We start from the raw sequence: 20,436 nt of genomic DNA on the forward strand, positions 1-20,436 counted from the left end.
CCAGGATTACACAAAAAAGTGCTGAACCAGGGCAAGAATTCAAGTTGCTATGCCTAATAAGATTTGATGTTCACAATACCACTTTGTACAGTGCACCCAATGCTGATGGAATTTCACTGCAGTGAACTTGAATGAGAGTGTTTGATAATGTATCTATACCAATAGGTCTTTCGGGTTGAAAATATCCCAAAGTAGTTAGACTTCAAACTAACAATAATTGACATTATTAATAACAATGTCCATTTACTAAACTACAACTTTGAAATAACACAAATTTTGCTGCTTACATGAATTGTCTAATTTAACACTAATAGTAATCCTGAAAGATAGGTATTTTTATAGTTAGTGCAGCTTAGCACTTAAAAGCAGTAACCCAGGAACCGGACAGTCTCAATTCAAATCCTGGCTCTATTATGTGCTACCAGAGTAACCCTGATCAAGTTACTGAATCTCCCTCTGTGGTAGCTTGCTTACCTGTAAAATAAGGATTATAATAGCATAAACACCCGAATAAACAAGGAAGAAGTCAAACTCACTATTTGCAGATGACATGACATTCTATGTAGAAAAACTGAAAGACTCCACCAAAAATTTTGCTAGAACTAATACATAAATTCAGCAAAGTCATAGGATATAAAATCAATGTACAGAAATCTGTTGCAATTCTATATACCAACAATGAAGCAGCAAAAAAATAAATCAAGAAATCAATCCCATTTACAATTGCATCAAAACCAATATGGTACCTAGGAATGAACCTAACCAAAGGGGTAAAAGATCTGGATGGTAATGAAAACTATAGAATACTTATGAAAGAAATTGAAGGGGACACAGAGAAATGGGAAAAAATTCCATGGAAGAACATTATTGAAATGTCTATACTACCCAAAGTAATCTACACATTTAATGCAATCCCTATCAAAATACACCAGCATTTTCCACAAAGCTAGAACAAATAATCCTAAAATTTGTATGTAACCCCTAAAGGCCCTGAATAACCAAAGCAATCCTGAAAAAGAAAAGAAAAGCAGAAGGCATCATGATTCCAGACCTCAAGCTATATTACAAAGCTGTAGTCATCAAGACCGTATGGTACTGGCATAAAAACAGACACATAGATCAGTGGAACAGAATAGAAAACCCAAAAATGAATCCACAAATGTATGGCCAACTAATCTTTGACAACTAATTCTTTGGCAGGAAAGAATATCCAATGGAAAAAAGACAGTCTCTTCAAAAAATGGTGTTGGCAAAACTGGACGGCAACCTGCAGAAGAATGAAACTGGACCACTTTCTAATACCATACACAAAAGTAAACTCAAAATGGATGAAAGACCTAAATGTGAGCCAGGAAACCATCAAAATCCTAAAGGAGAACACAGGCAGCAACTTCTTTGACCTCAGCAGCAGCAGCTTCTTACTAGACACATAGCTAGAGGCAAAGGAAACAAAAGCAAACATGAACTATTGGGATCTCATCAAGATAAAAAGCTTCTACACAGTGAAGGAAACAACCAGCAAAACTAAAAGGTAGCCTACGGAATGGGAGAAGAATTATATATTGGATAAAGGGTTAGTATCCAAAATCTGTAATGAACCTATCAAACTCAACACCCAAAAAACAAATAATCCAGTTAAGAAATGGGCAGAGGACATGAATAGACATTTTTCCAAAGAAGACATGCAGATGGCTAACAGACACATGAAAAGATGCTCAACATCACTCATCATCAGGGAAACACAAATCAAAACCACAATGAGATATCACCTCACATCTATCAGAATGGCTAAAATTAACAACACAGGAAACAACAGATATTGGTGAGGATGCAGAGAAAGGGGGAACCCTCTTATACTGTTGGTGGGAATGCAAACTGGTGCAACCACTCTGGGAAATAGTATGGAGTTCCTCAAAAAGTTAAAAATAGATCTACCCTACGACCCAGCAACTGCACTACTAGTATTTACCCAAAGGATTAAAAAAATACAGTTTCAAAGGGGTACATGCTGCCTGATGTTTATAGCAGTATTATCAACAATAGCCAAACTATGGAAAGAATCCAGTGTCCATCGACTGATGAATGAATAAAGAAGATGTATATATATACAATATACTACTACTCAGACATCAAAAAGAATGAAATCTTGCCATTTCCAATGACATGGATGGAGCTAGAATATATTGTGCTAAGTGAAATTAATCAGTCAGAGAAAGACAAACACCATGTGATTTTCCTCATATGTAGAATTTAAGAAACAAAACAGATGAACATATGGGAAGGGGAAAAGAAAAGAGAGGAAAGCAAACCATAAGAGACTCTGAATGATAGAGAACAAACTGAGTGCTGATGGAGAGAGATGGGTGAGGGTTGGGCTAAATGAATGATGGGTATTAAGGAGGGCACTTATTATGATGAGCACTGGGTATTATATGTAAGTGATGAATCATTAAATTCTACTCCTGAAACCAATATTACACTATACGCTAACTAGAATTTAAATAAAAATTTGAAAAAAATAGCATAAATAGTAGTAAGTAGTATAGTACAATAGTAAAATCTGGATAAATTAACATATGTAAGTATAGGATAATAAAGGATTGAACAACTGATACATATCATGATTCAATCTTCATAGCCACTAATTTATAAATTAGGAAACTGAGGTTCAGTTTACTCAGAGATTAAGTAACTTGCTTATGGTCTCACCGGGAGAAATTAACAGTCACATGTGAATCAGGCTTATCAAAATCATAAAATCCTTATCAAAACATTATACTGCCAACAAAGAAAAATTAGGCCCAGATCATTTCAAACATTTAAGAAATAAATATCAATTCTGCACAAACTCAACTAGAAAATACAAGAGGAAAGAACACTTCCCAACTCATTTTATAAAGCCAACATTACTCAGAAACCAAAGCCAAAGACATTACAAGAAAAGAAAAATGCAGAATGCTATTCCCCATGAAAATAGACACAAAAAAATCAACAAAATATAGGCAAATAAAATCTAGACATAGATAAAAAGAATAAATACATAGGGACCATTATGCCAGAAATACATGCCTGATTCAACATTTAAAAATCAATCAGTACAGTTCACCAAATCAATACAATAAAGAAGGAAAATCATATGACCATATGTATGAAAAGGATTTGATAGGGGTGCCTGGGTGGCTCAGTCGGTTGAGCGTCCGACTTCGGCTCAGGTCATGATCTCGTGATCCTTGAGTTCGAGCCCCGCCTGGCTCTGTGCTGACAGCTCGGGGCTTGGAGCCTGTTTCAGATTCTGTGTCTCCCTCTCTCTCTTTGACCCTCCTCTGTTCATGCTCTATCTCTCTCTATCTCAAAAGTAAATAAACATTAAAAAAATTAAAAAAAAAAGGATTTGATAAAATCCAACATCTATTGTTTTCAACAAAGTATAAATAGACGTTCATTTCCTTAACCTGATAAAGGGCATCTACAAAAAAGTACAGCTAACTTTCTACTTAATGCTAAAAGATTAAATATTTTTCCTTTAAGTTCAAAAACAAGGCTGGATGTCAACAAGATTTGTTGCGGTGATCATTTTACAATACATACAAGCACCAGGTTATTATGTTGTACACCTGAAAGTAATATCATGGTGTATGTCAATTATATCTATTAAAAAAACAAACAAATAAAAGATGTGGCAATCTTGGGGCACCTGGGTAGCTCAGTCAGGTAAGTGTCCGACTTCAGCTCAGGCCATGATCTCACAGTTTGTGGGTTCGAGTCCTGTGTCGGGCTCTGTGCTGACAGCTGGGAGCCTGGAGCCTGCTTCAGATTCTGTGTCTCCCTCTCTGCCCCTCTCCCGCTCATGCTCGCGCACGCTCTCTCTCTCTCTCTCTCAGAAATAAACATTAAAAAATTTAAATAAAAAAGATGTGGCAATCTTATTAATATGTTGACGTAGATGTTGGAGAGAGTGTCACAACAGCACTTTTTAATGTGCCCTTGATAACTCAATTTTTAAAATAAAGCAAAAACATTTCTGTTTTCTGTTTCCTTCTGAAGATGAAGACAAAGAAGAAGAAGACAGAGACGGAGATGAAAAAGAAGAAAAACGAGGAGGGGGAGAAGAGGAGGGGGAAACATACTAGTACAGTGACAGAGACACAAATATCTAAGAATAATATGACAAAAGATGTGAAAAATCTATGCAGGGAAAATTATAAAATTTTGTTACAGAGTCATTAATGAAGGCTAAAATTAATGGAAACTCCAAGTTCAAGAATTGGAATTCTCAATGTTATAGCGATGCCATTCTTCTTAAACTAATATATGCAATTCCAGTGAAATGCCTCCAAATATTTTGTAAAGGATTTCACAAATTAAGTGTAAAATTAGTGTACTTAATAAAAATAGAAAAGACCAAAAGGAGCCATGGATTTTGATTAGAAGACAACACAGTTTCCTACAAGATATTAAAAATTATTTGAAGGAATTGTAATTAAGACAAGGTAGTATTAACTCAAGGTACAAGAAAGAAAACAGAAAAAAAAAAAGAAAAGAAAAGAAACTAAGGCAAGAATGTCTGCTCTCACCATTCTTATTCAAGAGTATACTAGAGGTACAAGTAAGTACGATATTTGCATGCAAATTTTTGCAAACAGAATTTTTAATTTCTCTTTAATTCCTTGGAGTGAGATTAGTGGGTGATACAATAAAAATGTTACGTTTTTTAAAAACCATCAAACCAAAATATTTTCCAATGTTTTCTCACCACAAACGTATGAATTCTAGTTGCTTCTACATCTTCACCGGCATTTGTGTTGTCAGGTTTGTTTATTTCTTTATTTATGTGTTTGTTTATTTATTTACTTTTTTTTTACGTGTATATATTTTTAAGTAAGCTCTAGGTCCAACATGGGACTTGAACGAATGACCCTGAGATCAAGAGTTGCATGCCCAGGGGCCGCTGGGTGAAGCCTACTTCAAACCAAACCAAAAGTTGCTTGTTCTACCAACTGAGCCACCCAGGGGCCCCTTGGTTTTTTGTTTTTAATAGCACTCTAGTAAGTGTGTAGTGATAGCTAAGTATAGCTTTAATTTCCACTTCCCTAATAACTAACAGTGCTTAACATATTTCATGTACTTATTTGCCATCTGTGTATCTTTAGTGAAGTAATGTTCAGAAATTGGCCCGTTTTTTGACTGGGTTGTTTGTTTTCTTATGATTGAGTTTGGATACAAATTCTCCATCAGGTACTTACACACATCAGGTATCTGATTTGTAAATATTTTCTCCCAGTCTGAAGCTTGTCTTCATTCTCTTAATAATATCTTTGATACAACAGAAGTTTTAAACTTTGATAAAATTCAATTAATTTTTTTTTCTTTTATATATTACGGTTTTGAGTTTGTAGTTATGAAATTTGTGCCTAAGCCACGTAAAACAGTCCAGGCTAGTCTGCAGAAAAGGCCCAGCTACAGAAGAGCAGCCTGGAGGGTGAGAGGCCCAGTTCCAGCCCACTTGCCAGGCAAGTGAATGAGCCTTTTTGGCTCTGAGTCAAGGCTTCAGATGCAGCCAGGGCTGACAGCTCTACTGGAATCTCATGAGAGCCCCTGAGCTGGAACCACCCAGCTAAGCTGCTCCTGGATTCCTGTTTTTCAGAAATGGTGAGAAAATAAAGGTTTGTTGCTTTAAGCCATTAAATGTTGCAGCAATTTATTACACAGGAACGAAAAATCAATACAACTGCTACCACTCTAGGCCAAACCACCATGAACACTCACGTAGGGTCCCGAACAATACCTCCTGAACAGATTCCTGCTTCCATGGCTTCTTCCAAAACACAAATCTCCATGCCACAGCCGAAATGATCTTGGAAGAACCAAGAGCAGATACCACTACTCACAAAGTTAAAGTTCTACAAAGGATTCTGATAAATACTAAGAATAAAAGCCAAACTCCTACCAGGTACATAAGACCATATATTATCCGGGTTTTCAGAAATGTCTTTCTTGACCATACTACCCGTGAATATGTCCCCTTCTTTAATACTTGTCTATTACATTTATTTGATTAATGAATTTCATTATCTGAAATTATTCTTTACATTATACTGCCATTTAAAATCTTTAATTGGAACGCCTGGGTGGCTCAGTTCGTTAAGCATCCAACTCTTGATTTCAGCTCAGGTCATGATCTCACGATTCATGAATCTAAGCTCAGCATCAGGCACACTGCTGACAGTGTGGAGCCTGCTTGGGATTCTCTCTCCTTCTCGCTCTGTCCCTCCCCTACTCATGCTGGCTCTCTCTCTCTCTCTTTCTCTCTCAAAATAAACAAAAAAAAAATTGTTTTAAGTATTTAAAAAGTAAAATAAAATCTTTAATCAAATTTCATCAAAGATTACCAGCCATATTACATGCCATGATTAGCTTTCTGTAAACAACTTTGCTTTCTGTGTACAAATCAGTGTCAATGAAATACAAAATAAAACACATCCTAGGCAAAGAACTTTATTAACCTTGCTTCAAACCTTATTCCCAGGCTTCTTTAGTTTAACTGCAAAGAATGGATTGTGTATATGCAAACACTGAAAAGAGCGGCAGTGTCCAAGGGGCTTGGGCTTAAAAATATTAGAGATCTAGATTTTATCAGATCCTGGACAAAATTTTAAAAAAGCAGTCACAATGCAAAATAGCAGCTCTTGATAACTTCTTCAAGTTGTATCTTCTTCAGAAGTTGACTCCATTCAGTTTGCTTCCTGCTTGGAAGCTTCATCTAACTTCTCCACAAGATCTGGAGCCTCATCACCATCAACCTCTCCAGCAGTGAGTGGTGCTTTCCCATCCACAGATCGTGTAGGCAGAGCTTTAGCCAGTCTGCTTAACTAGTCAGACTGTCTGCACCATGTCTGTTTGAGATGCTGGGCAGTATTTCAGCCAGCTGCTTTGTCTCAGCACGGCCTGTGAACGGTGAAGTGTTCACTGCCAGGGATGCCTGAACTTTAGGCTTGTTAAAGCAGATCCCTGCTCCTTGGTTTGTGAATATGTTCGCCTCTTCAATACCAGAGATATTGTTTACCCCTAACTTCTTTTCTTTTTTATTTTCTTTTTTTTTTTTTTTTTAGTGTTTATTTATTTTTGAGACAGAGACAGAGAGTGAGCAGGGGAGGAGCAGAGAGAGAGTGGGAGACACAGAACCTGAAGCAGACTCCAGGCCCCGAGCTGTCAGCACAGAGCCCAACGCGGGGCTCGAACTCACAAACCGTGGGATCGTGACCTGAGCTGAAGTCGGACAACCAACCGACTGAGCCACCCAGGTGCCCCGTTTACCCCTTACTTCTTTAAGGAGAACTGAAATTTTTTATCAGCTGCTGTAGCCATTGTATGAACCACCTTCTTCTTTCCGGGAGCAGTTCCTTCCCCACCAATGTGCACTCGCGCTTGCGGTTTGGCGAGTTTCTCCTGGTTCATGATATTTTCTTTCATCTTGTTAGAGCAGAAATGGGACCATAAGGGAGACCAGGGTCAGCATTTCTATTTTTGTGTGTTTCATATTCCCTTACGTATTTAGGGTCTATCATTTCTAACCAGTACACAAGATCCATACTTTGTGTGGTTTATCACCATATATTGACAGATACATATCTTTTGATACATATATAGATATACAGTTGAGCCTTGAACAATGCGAGGGATGGGGTACTGACCCCCAGCACAGTAAAAATTCCATGTATAACTTTTGACTTCTCCAAGACCTTACTAATAGCCAACTGTTGACCAGAAGCCTTATAACATAAACCACCAACTAACACACACTATGTACATTATATGTATTATATACCATATTCTTACAATAAAGTAAAGGTAGACCCCAAAAAATGTTACTAAAAACATAGTAAGGAAGAAAAAATATACATTTACAACACCCTATTCTATTTATTTTTAAAAAAATCCATAAGTGGACCCACACAGTTTAAACCCATGGTGTTCAAAGGTAAACTGTATATCCATGTCTGTCTGTCTGTCTGTCTGTCTATCTATCTATCTACCTATCATCCATCTATCTAAATACCTATCTAAATATGTATCTATCCTCTCAGTCCAGTAGGAGGAATGAGAAATAGTAGAGGGCTAAGTTTTATGAAGTGTTCTAAGACTATCCACAAGTTAGATGGCTTGCTGTAATCTTCCTGTTCCTCTACTGTGTACTGGAGAAAATTAGTAGAAATAGTACAGTATATCAATATTTTTAGGAGCTCGCTATAATTTTAGCACACAGAGACTTTATGAAATTACAATCTAAAATAATACTTTGACTTTTAGTTCCAGTGCTACATAGAAATTATCTTCTTTTTATAAAAATGCCATTGATTTTGAAAGGCCAAAACTAAGGAGTGGTATTCACAAAGATTCTACCCACTCCATGTATTGTAGATAATGGCAGAAACTCAGATGGCTCTCTGAAAACACACAGATGGTTGACAAGTATTCATGAAGAGAACAAAAGCTAATATTGTTTGGCCATTTGGAAAATTTTCGTAGTAGCAGTAATGTTTCTATTACTTGTCCTACATTTGTGGTCATATTTGGAGTAGAGGAAAAGGATTTATTTCAGAAACTGCGGTCATAAAAGCATTCATGTGCTATCATAGAAATTCAAAATGGCAACATCTTACGTGCAGCACATTATACCGCAGAAAGGGGTACAGCAATCTCTCCCTTGATAGAATGAACGATACAGAAAATGCTAAAACTGTAGCCTGTTTGCACTACAGCCTTGCTGTCAACCTCCAGAGAGAAAAGGTGTGCGGTCTCTGGTTGAGTCCCTCAATTCTTGCTCGGTCGTTTACTATCTATGTGACATTGGACCCATAACTCAACTACTCGGTTTTCTCAAAAAGAGCTTATGAAACTTACCCTTTGCAAGGGGTTGCTCCAACAACCTGACAACAGGTAAGAAGTATTTTGTAAAATAGTACAGATGTAAGGCATTCCCATCCCCCTCCACAGGCTCCCCCCACCACCCGTGCCGGCAGTAGCCAAATTCACAGCCACACCACTTCATCCCCAGCTCTAGGTGGCACCTGGCCCTTTGCACCGCAGACCGAGCTTATCGTTCACGGTCATCTGGGATATCCCAAGTAGAGATGGCATCTTATCTTCCCCATTTTCTTGGCCTGAAAGCTCTGCCTTGTCTCTTTTGCCCCTATGTTCATCGACTCCTCAGCTCTTGTATCTGAACCTTTCTTTTGAGTCTGCGACCACAGTTTAAATGTGCCAGGAGCCCAGGCCCTCCCTCTTCCTACAAGAACCTAGGTGCAGCTCATCAGGAAACTTTTCCTTCTAATCCATTCCACAGAGTATTTAACAATGGAACAATCTACCAACCCCCGTCTTCATCACAGCAAGTCCCCATATAAGTACCAGAACATCTCCTGTTTGTTATTGTTTATAAAGTTTCCAGCTGCTCTATGCCTTCAAGACTGTCCATTTATTCACTGATTCACATATTTGTCCATAAATACACACTAATTATCTACTGCGTGTCAGGTACTGGGATAGGTACTAAAGATAAGACAGTATCCAGATCAGAAATTATGTATGTTGACAGCCCATAGGGACCCATGGTACAGATACACAATTAACAAAGAATCACATATATAAATTTATAATTCTGACAAGGTCACTAAAAATCAGGTAGATATATGATGTTATGAGAGAGTAACATAGGAGACACAGGTGATCAGGAAAAACTGACAAAATGGTGACTGAGTGAATAGAAGACAGAGGACAGGAGTTAACTAGGTAAGAGAAAGTGGAGAAAGCCATATAGCAGAGGAACCTGCATATGCAAAGGTCCTGTGATCAAGGAAACACGATCCATTAAGGAACTGAGAGAAGGTCCTGTGATCAAGGGAGCATGGTCCACTGAAGAACTGAAAAAAGGCCAGGTTGGCTAGAGGGTAGACCATCAAGGATATGGCCAGATGATGCAAGACCCTGCAGGCCACGTTCAGATGGTGGACTGCCCAACTTAAAATGCTCACCTCAACAAAACTATTGGATTCATCCTTACACAGTAGTCGATTATGAGCACCCCACGCACTCAAGGATGCCTTTTTCTTTACCTGAAACGATCTTTCTAAGGGAATATTATAAAGCGAGTTGTCAAAGAGGTGAACACTAGAGCCAGACGTGGTTCAACCCTGGCACTGCCAACCTATTAGTTGGGTGAATTGAGCAAGTCTTCTATCCTCTCCAACTCTTTCCATTATCTGTGAATATGGGAATGTGTCTCAGATATTGGAAGAGGTAATGAACATACAACTTTCATCCCACAGTAAAAGCTTAAGAGATGTAGCTGTGGGTGGTTACTCCTTTCCTTCAAAGCACAGCTAAAAATTCTACCATGATAAAAGTATCTTCTCGGAGTACAATAAAAAACCATGAACGACTGTGACAATTTTAGGAAATGATCAGTTGAAATATCTGTAGTGCTAGGGAATGACAGAGGCGTATACGTGAGCATAACTGTATAATAGGCCAGAAAGATGTCCCCCTCGCAACCCCCTCTCATCTATCTCTCTACTCTTTCTTCCCGACCTAGTAAATGAAGGCCAGCCTCTAACTTCCACAGCAACGGGATCATCAGTAACATCCTCTCTGTGCGGGGCTCTGGGGGGGATGAGAAGAAGGGTCCCAGAAAGATGTTCAACAAACCCCTGTCTCGTTGGCACTTCCTCCTCTGAAGGCCACTCACATTTCTAATCCTTGCCCTCCAGACCTCTCCTTGACCTTCTTACAAGTGAAGTTCAGCTGTTATTAATATTATTTCTACTTCAACAAGTGGAATTCTAATCAAGTCTAAAACAGAATTTCTTAAACAAGGGAAAAGGGGAGGTTTAATGCTGGTGTACAGTGAGTTCTTTGAGTTCTTCCACTGGGCCACCGACTCTTCCAAAGCTTCTGCCCCCAGTGCAGGCCCTTCCCTGGATGAGGCAGAGTGAAAGTGTTTCTCTTTCTCAACAGCATCATTATTTGATTGATTTTTATTGATGGAGGTATTATAACAAAGAGCTCTGGGATGACAAATTCAATATCTGGTACAAAAGTACTTTCTGAATTCTAGGGAACCCCATTTCTTTGGTACACACACACATATCATTTCACACTGTAGGATATCTATCAGTAGACTAGAATCTTGGAGAAACTAGTGTCCTTATTAAGTATGAGCTCTTCTAAAATCATTTTTCAATGTGGGGCTTGTTCTGGTTATGATTACTTGGAATAATGAATGAAACTTTAAACACACAGTTCTAATATTAAATAGGAATGCTAGGGGTCAGATTCTGATAAAAACAGGAAGTCAGGCCTTTGCTCACATGCTCTCTCTCTCTCTCTCTCTCTCTCTCTCTCTCACACACACACACACACACACACACACACACACACACACACAGAGTTTATGACAGGACTATAGAGTCCAAAAGTCTCCAATGGTTTCAGTACCCTTACAAGGCTGGGCAGACTGATCAGATGTGTAGTACCATGTACTGTTGAACTAGTCTCTGTAAAAATAGGCACTCCCACCTACTCACCATGCTGCTTCAGAGAACACGCTTTGGGAAAACTCACAGAATGAAAATAACATGTCCAGAACACATCAGATTCTACCCTATACATTAAAATTTCTTGGAGAACTAAATCATAACCCAATATGCCCATATGAAAACATACACTAAAATAAACTTCACTATCCTTGGTCTCTGATGTTTTCATAGGCCTTATAAACCCAACAATGGGAAGATTTTAGTTCCATTTTTTCCCTAAGATGGTAAGATTCGATGCCTCCTTATTCCCTCATGCAGTTGATTACGATGAGTTCACCTCACCAGAAGAGCATAACAATCATCTGGTCAGGACCAGGACTTTCAGGACACCCCGCGCGAACTTTCTTGGGCCTGCCATTCTCATCTTTTCCTCAAAGCCAACTGCTGTTCAAATCTCAGGATTACAGAATGACCCACTGGTGGTATGAGAATCTTAAAATTTTTTTTTAGAAATTATATTTGACTGAATTTGCTTCACTATTTCCTTATTTCACATGACCTAGCAGCAATATAAGGAACCCGGTGGGCTGGACAGAAAATATTCTTGCTTTCTCAGTGACATGAAGGCAATTTGCTGGCTAAGAGAAATCCCAGAAATCGTGTAGCCACCTTACTACACAGGTGCTACGTGGGTATGCAACACAAGTGACTCAACATTCTGTAGTCGTGTAAGAACACTCAAAGCTCTGTGCTGGCTTAAACTCAAATAGATACTGGTTAATGAGAAGTACTGTATCTGGTTAATGAGAAGTACACTACACAACAGGTTCAAAGCAAGACAGGTCAAGAGATCTACAAAAGCCACAAACTGTCTTTTATGTGCCTATTTCATGAGAAGATTTTAGAAGTATAGGAGATAATAAGCATAAGAGGGCTTTGATTTCCCTATCAGCAGTGCAATGCTAATTCATTTTTTCCTATAATGACATAGATTTCTCAGCAGCAGTTGAGCCAACGAATAACAATTAAAATCCTCTAATCCCCTAGAAAACAATCAAAATGCCAAGATCCTAGCAATACAAGACACATCTAATTTGATTTCCCAAACTTTGTTGGAATTCAAGAAAGTAAAGACTTTCCTTTCATGCTTTGCTGAGATGCTAGTGCGAGCTGCTTGTCCCTTTCCCCATTTTATACCTGATTTTCACCTTAATCCTCAGTCCCTCTTATATTGAACACTCTTCCCACAAAATCTCAGCTGTCAGATAAAGATCTCAAACCCAGGTATCTTCCCTAATCTTACTTTTTATTTGTAACTGACTTGTAAATATTTCTACATGGGGCTGTTTTAGTCTGTTTGCTCATTCATTCATTCATTCATGTATCCATTCATTCAAAAAATATTATAGGGGCGCCTGGGTGGCTCAGTCGGTTAAGCGGCCGACTTTGGCTCAGGTCATGATCTCTCGGTCCGTGAGTTCAAGCCCTGCGTCGGGCTCTGTCCTGACAGCTCAGAGCCTGGAGCCTGTCTCAGATTCTGTGTCTCCCTCTCTCTGACCCTCCCCTGTTCATGCTCCGTCTCTCCCTGTCTCAAAAATAAATAAAACGTTAAAAAAAAAAATTAAAAAAAATATTATAAAGTGCCTTCTGAGAAACAAAGTCAGGAAAACCAGCTTCCCTTACCTCAAGGCGGGAATGGCAATCAATCACTGCCCTATGTGCTGTGAGAAAGGCAAGCCTGGTATACTATACTAAGGTGCCCAGAAACAGAATGTATCAGATGGGGACATCAAAGACTCCACCTGAGGAATGGTATTTGAATTGAGTAGCAGAGGGCAACTCTCCACAGGCAGAGTCGTCACATTTTCCCCTGTGCCTGATAGTTGTGATAGACTATAGAACTGTATATATATTAGTATATATACAATTCTGTAGTAAACAATTATAAAATAATTATATAGTAAACAATATATTATATATTTCTATATACAATTATATGTAATTGTAGACTATATATTTTTTTTCAATTCTCTTGGAAGGAGGAATACACCTTCACCCTTTTAAACTTGACTTGCTTTGACCAATGAAATCAAGGCAGAAATTTTAAGAACTGAAGTACGGTTGCTATGCCTTTTCTTCCCCGCCTCTGCAACGTGGAAAGAGGTATAGAGGAGCTTTTAGCCAGCCTGGGTCTCTGAGCACAGCTCCCTTAGTGACCTACGGTGCATACACAGTATGTGCTAAGACAGAAACCTTGCTGTTTTAAGCCAGCCAGTGTGGACAAACGTTTTCTTCCTTCCTCCCTTCCTCCCTTCCTCCCTTCCTTCCTTCCTTTTGTTGTTTCTTTTCTTTTTTCTTTTTGGTAGCTATATTGGATTACAGCTATTAATTTATATATTTTATATATTTTATAAGGTTATTAATTTATTTGTTGCAAGTAATCCCTCCACCCAACGTGGGACTCACACTCACGACCCTGAGATCAAGAGGGGTATGCTTGTCCAACTGAGCCAGCCAGGCGCCCCAAGGACAAACTTTTCCGTAAAGGACCAGATAACACATACTTAAGGCTTTAAGAGCCACACATGGTCTTGGTCACAAATTCTTTGGTTTTTCAACAGCCATCTAAAAATATAATATAAAATATATAAAAACCATCATTAGTTCACAGGACATACAAAACCAGGCCACAGGTGGATGTGTCACACAGCCAGTGGCTTGCCATTGTTTTCAGCTGCTGAGACTTGCAGGTCAGCTTGTTACTGCAGCATAATATGACCTATCCCAACCAATATACTACTAGTTTGCATAGACAGCTTTCTGGTCTTTATCACCCTGTAATGCAACTATGAGCTCCACGAAGATAGTAACCACATCTGCCATGCTTCTCTTGTTCACAGCCAGATGGAGGCAGGTCAGGAGTTAATTGCTGAATGAAGAACTCAACGTCTCTCCCATAAGACTGTGAGTTCAAGGAACAGAGGACACGGCTTTCATCTAACATCCACCCTGACATGCCTGGCATATGATGGCATTTGATAAGCGCTCGAGTCGTTGATAAATGTTCCACTGAATCAAGTGTTTTTTTGTTGTTATTACAGTAGCGACAACCAAATATCATTTGGGAAATGTGCACAGCCCTTTTGGTTGCGGGATGAACATGTGACCTCTTGAGTCGTGCACTAAAGCCCATGTATAAAATCTATTAGCATAGTTGACTGAGTTTTCTTTCTTTCTTTTTTCTTTCCTTTTTTTTTTTTAAATTTGGAATCAGGGAAGAAAATGGGAGCATGAGGGGCTTACACTAAAATGTGAGTATTTGAAAAGGTCAAGAAATGTGAAAAGGTGTGTCTACAAGCCAGTTCACTCCCAGAAGACCCCTCCTTCTGAGCCATTCTATGATGGTACAGTATGGGTTTTACTTGACAAGTGGCAGCACTTAGGGCCGACCTTGACTATGCTTTGCCCCGCGTGCCACTGAGGCAGGTCTGTTCCCTCATATGGCATCCAAAGGTTGCAAATAAATGCAGAGGCAAGAACTGGGCATGTTTCACAGGACAAGTCATTAAAATATACAGTCTTTTAAATGGAAATATATTTAGACATTAAAATTAGACAACATTTGTAAAACCACACATAGCTAAATATTAGTATAATAAGAGAAAGTTAATACTTTCTTCTCTGCTGCCTTATGAAGGCAAATTCCCAGCTAGTGTGCTTACTACAAATAATTGCACACCAACCTCAATCTTAAAACAGCTAATTCATCTACATTAAGAAAAAGAGAGAGGAGGGGCGCCTGGGTGGCTCAGTCGGTTAAGCGGCCAACTTCGGCTCAGGTCATGATCTCGCGGTCCGTGAGTTCGAGCCCCGTGTCGGGCTCTGTGCTGACAGCTCAGAGCCTGGAGCCTGTTTCCGATTCTGTGTCTCCCTCTCTCTCTGCCCCTCCCCTGTTCATGCTCTGTCTCTCTCTGTCTCAAAAATAAACATTAAAAAAAAAATTAAAAAAAAAAAAGAAAAAGAGAGAGGTTCCTGGGTGGTTCAGTCGGTTTAAGTGTCCAACTTTGGCCCAGGTCATGATCTCGAGCCGCGTCAGGATCTGTGCTGATAGCTCAGAGCCTGGAGCCTATTCAGATTCTGTGTCTCCCTCTGTCTCAGTCCCTCCCCCACTCACCCCTGTCTATGTCTCTCTCTCTTTCCCTCTCAAAAACTAAACATTAAAAATTTTTTTTAAAAAGAATTTTTTAAAAAAATTCTTTAAAAATTTTTAAAATTTTTTTAAAAAAGAAAAAGAGAGTAATTTTATCTTTTCTAAAGATTTTCTTCTGCTTATATTTTCAATATATTTTGTCTCATGCATCTTAAACATCTCTTGCCAATTCTGTGTCTTCCTGGGAGTAAATAAGCCTTCTAGCACAAGAAAAGAGAAACGTAAAATATTCCAAGGCTGCCCCTTTGTGGTGACATACTTTCACACATACCACAGCCTATTTTTATAGGCTTTATGAATTGCAGCTTTATTTCAACCTCCCAAAATATGGGCATCTTCTACATTTGGTTTCAAATTAATGCTATACATTTTTTTTTTAAATCTTTATCTTTGAGAAAGAGAGAGAGAGGAGAGACAGAGTGTGAGTCGGGGAGGGGCAGAGAGAGAGAGGGAGACACAGAATCTAAAGCAGGCTCCAGGCTCTGGGCTGAGCTGTCAGCACAGAGCCCAATGCGGGGTTTGAACTCACAGAGTGTGAGATCATCATGACCTGAGCTGAAGTCAGCCGCTTAACCGACAGAGCCACTCAGGCACTCAGTCTGGTGGTATTGTAAGTAAGTAAATAAGTAATGCCTTCAAATTTGGAAGGAAAATGACTTCCATCTGAGAATACTACACCCACCAAACTACCAAGAGTACAAGGGTCCCATAAAAATATTTGTGAATGCAAGCATCCAAAAATTATAAAATCCCATTCTTTTTTTTTTTAGGAAAGTACTGGAAGATACACTTCAGCAGAACAGGAGTGATGAATCTCTAAATTCTACACCTGAAACTAATATTACACTGTATGTTAGCTAACTGGAATTTAAATAAAAATTTGAAAAAGAAAAAAAATAAATAAATACAGAGCGAGGGAAAAACACAGGGTATAAGAGAGACTCCAATTAGAAAAGGAACAAATGTAAGTTTCAGGACAATGGCCGTGCAGCAAACCTAAATTCAAGTCCAGTCTACATTTGCACCCAATCTATAGGAATTGGGTGTCCGAGAAAACAGAGTTAAAAGTAACTGCCCTGTGTGACCACATGAAAATAGTACAGAGAGGGCTTTTATAATCCTTTTAGAAGACGTGGGAAGAAGAAATAATAGGTATGTAGAAAAAGAAAACAAACAAAAAAGAAGACGATTATTAACTCCAAGAAAAACAAAAAAGGTCTATGAGAAAGGAAAGGTGATCAACACTGAACAATAATTATACAGTAATAATAATGTCAACACTGAATATTGACTTAACGCCAAATTGTGCAATAACTGTATTGGAAGGATAGATCAGGAAAAAAAGGAAATAAGAAAACTAAATCCTCAACTATCACAATAGAAAATCAAATGTCAGAAGAAGCTAAAGAGAATTAAAAGTGATCATTTTAGGAAAGCAGAACTGGGGATTGCAAAAAAGGTGTTTCTTTATAGAATTTTTAGCACTTCTATTTTTATTTTTTAGCACTATTTTATTTTGTCAAGTATTTTGATGTGCAGGACTGATTACAGAAAATAAATATAAAAATTAATAAGTTAAGTTTAGATAGAAAATCAAGCTACAATAAAAGAGTAACCTCGGGGCACCTGGGTGGCTCAGTCAGTTAAGCGTCCGACTTCGGCTCAGGTCATGATTTCATGATTTGTGAGTTCAAGCCCCGCGTCGGGCCCTGTGCTGACAGCACAGAGCCTGGAGCCTGCTTGGGATTCTGTGTCTCCCTCTCTCTCTGCTCCTCCCCCGCTCATGCTCTGTCTCTCTCTCTCAAATATAAATAAAAATGTTTAAAATGAAAAAAAAATAAAAACAGTAACCTCAACATCTTTAAATGTAACCAAAGGAAATAATTACAGCTGATCTTAGTAAGAAAATAAAGTGCAGCATTGGCCAACACTCAGAAACATGGCCTCAACAGCCACCAGAGACACCATATACCAACACGGAACAAATCTGTTCAATCCTATTTAATAACATATAGATACAATAAATTTGATTTTTAATAATTCTCCTTAACTTATAAATTAAAATACCTATATGTTTATAAATAGGAAAAATTATTAAAGAAACACAAGTTAAATTTAGAAATAGAAAAAAAAAGTAAAAGCTCGTAAGTTTTTAAGATAAGTAAATATTTTATATTAGGTTGAAATTATAATTAATTTCAAATGATTAAGCAAATGTGTGTCCAAGATGAAGATTCACAATTCTTTGGTCTCATTTTATATTTCACAAAGTACTGGCTTGGAAATATTCCCAAGTAACTTTGCATTGGAAGTTATCTATAGAGTTTCTGTTTGGGGCTGCTTTTTATATTTTAAACTAAGATATGATGTTCTACTATAAAAATCTGGACAATAGATCTAAGTGTTGTTACTGAAGACACATGGTTATGGTAAAAGTGTACATTTGGAATTGCCCTTATGAGGAATTAGATTCTTCTAAAACTAAGAGAATCAGCTTTAAAATGCTATAATGTGTCTCTCACATCAATAACATTCAGGGCAGTGATCTCCAGAGCTGAGTGCCTAAGGCAACCCATTGGAGGGCCTCCCCCCAAAATATTGAAATCTGTGATTTTTTAGTGCACCCCTTTATATTTTATTTGTAGACTTATATACATTATGTCAAATAATTGTACAGTGCTATGTGTATAGAATTTATAAGTGAGCATATTATACTTTGGCAGTGTATTACAAAAAAATGTTTTACCGATGGAATGTCATGAGCAAAAAGTATTCAGAGACCACTGACTTAGATATGTGTAGCCCTACTTAGAGTTGGTGAACGATTCATTGTCTATGAGAGGAACACAACTATTCATGAGTGAAAAGCAGGAGAAAGCTGATGTATCAGTCAGGCTGAAAAGTGACTTTTAAGCTACAATTGAGAATTATACAGTTGTGGAGATAATTATATAATTGTATCTAACATTAGACCTACCTGCTTCAGTTGAAACTATTTTGATAAAAACTGATGCTGAAATATACAAATGTCTAGAATTTTCACAGCCTTTGATATGTACACTTGTCACCCATTTAGCACAGTCTCCGTTAAGAGTTCAAAACAATGCACTCACATGAGGTAGAGAAAAAAACCTAGAAACCACGGAATTGGGAAGTAAATCCTGAAGCATCCTACCAGTACTTTATTCTCTCACATGGGAAAAATGCAACTCAATCAAGAACTACACCGGTGACGTCCAGTTGAGTAGCCCCTCGTCACATAGGAATGTTTACCTCAATGAAAACTTAATAGAATTTAAGATTCACATCTTCAGTCACACGAGCCACATTTCAAATGCCCCAAAGCCCCACACGGCACAGTGCAGATACAGAACATTCCCTTAAGTCCAGAAACTTCTATCGAACAACTCTGTTCTTGAATCATATTCAGGAGTTCTTAAAAACTTTGAAGATTCTTATACTTACTCACTGTTACTTTGTCCTTATCCCCCAACATAATGTTGTTTGGCGTTAGATCTCTGTGGACAATCCTCTTTTCCTTGTGTAAGTACCGAAGAGCTAAGCACAGCTTGAAGCAGCAAATAAAAAACAAAGTTTATTTCCCCAAATACACACGTAACCGCTGATGATTACTACACACATCTCTAAGAAATCAGCTCAGAAATTCGCTGTTGTTTTAAAAAATTAATGAAAATGAAAGTGTACCTGTATAAATATTTTCCATAGTCTTTCTTCAATAAAATGATGCTGTTTTTCCTTCAAAGAACTGAAATGCTCTCCAAGAGGGGCCCCTTCTATCAGCTCCATAACTATATACAACCTATCATCTATGAGAAAACAAGGGAAATACAACAGAAATTTAAATTCAATATATTTAGAAAAATGCATATGAATTAGAATCTGAGCTTCCCAGTGTGTATGCAGGGCACGGCACTGAAGGAATTAGAGAGGGGCTAAGATCCACTCAGCCCTGGGGGCGATGGGGGTGAGGGGCTCTTCAGGCAGCTAGAGCCCAGCGACAGTCTCTTACGGCTACAGGCTACCTCCCAGCATAAGTTTACGCTGGCAAAAATGATCATTTTCGACACACACCAAGATGTGGAATGACTGGGAAGTGCTAAAGAGAACGAGTAAATGATGCCAAGCCCAGGAGCCTTTCCTGAAGAACGTTCCTCTCAGTAGTTTAAAATTTTACCCTTAAATCATGTCAGACATTCAGAAAACTGTATTTCTGAAGTGGACTGTTGCCTAGCCTCATTGATGTACCTGACAGAATTTCGCACTGGAATCGTGCCACGGTCTTGCAATGACACAGCTGAAAACACAACCCATGATGGAAATTTCTGTGATGCCCCCTCTAGAGCAGAGAGAGAGCCAGGGGTTTTATCTTAGGGAGACTGGGAACCTCATAACGGTGCTCATCTCTTTACCTTGGGTGCCAAGAAACAAAGTAAATTCTCCTTTCTCCTCCAAAACCGATATGAAACTATTAACAATGTAGTGATATGCATAATCTGTGATGTTTTGGATACATATAAAATATGTATGTACACAATATTTACAGAAATGAAATCGCACGATACATGTGCCACCACTTAATACTTTTTCATCCAACAGCCCGACGTATCTGTGCACACAGATCCGTGCCTTCTTTCTGCTGCCTTCATAGTATTCCACAACACAGAAGGATCA

General features: G+C 38.4%; 1 protein-coding gene and 1 pseudogene across 11 annotated transcripts in view; both read right to left on the reverse strand.

The window, feature by feature from the left end:
- The window catches only part of NEK10 (NIMA related kinase 10), a 224,615-nt gene that overhangs the window by 133,334 nt on the left and 70,845 nt on the right, over positions 1-20,436 (reverse strand). For all 11 annotated transcript variants that reach the window (XR_006222036.1, XM_042998421.1, XM_042998420.1 and 8 more), the window contains 2 exons: positions 19,450-19,571; positions 19,210-19,312 (listed from right to left, as the gene is read on the reverse strand). Coding sequence is in view for 10 of the 11 variants with exons in the window: in XM_042998421.1 (XP_042854355.1) it covers positions 19,210-19,312; positions 19,450-19,571 (225 nt within the window). In the remaining variant the exon portion in view is untranslated. The remainder of the gene's footprint in view (positions 1-19,209; positions 19,313-19,449; positions 19,572-20,436) is intronic.
- LOC102948974 lies at positions 6,692-7,801 on the reverse strand (annotated as a pseudogene).

This window comes from Panthera tigris, chromosome C2, assembly GCF_018350195.1.
Source record: "Panthera tigris isolate Pti1 chromosome C2, P.tigris_Pti1_mat1.1, whole genome shotgun sequence".
NCBI classification, from domain to species: Eukaryota; Metazoa; Chordata; class Mammalia; order Carnivora; family Felidae; genus Panthera; species Panthera tigris.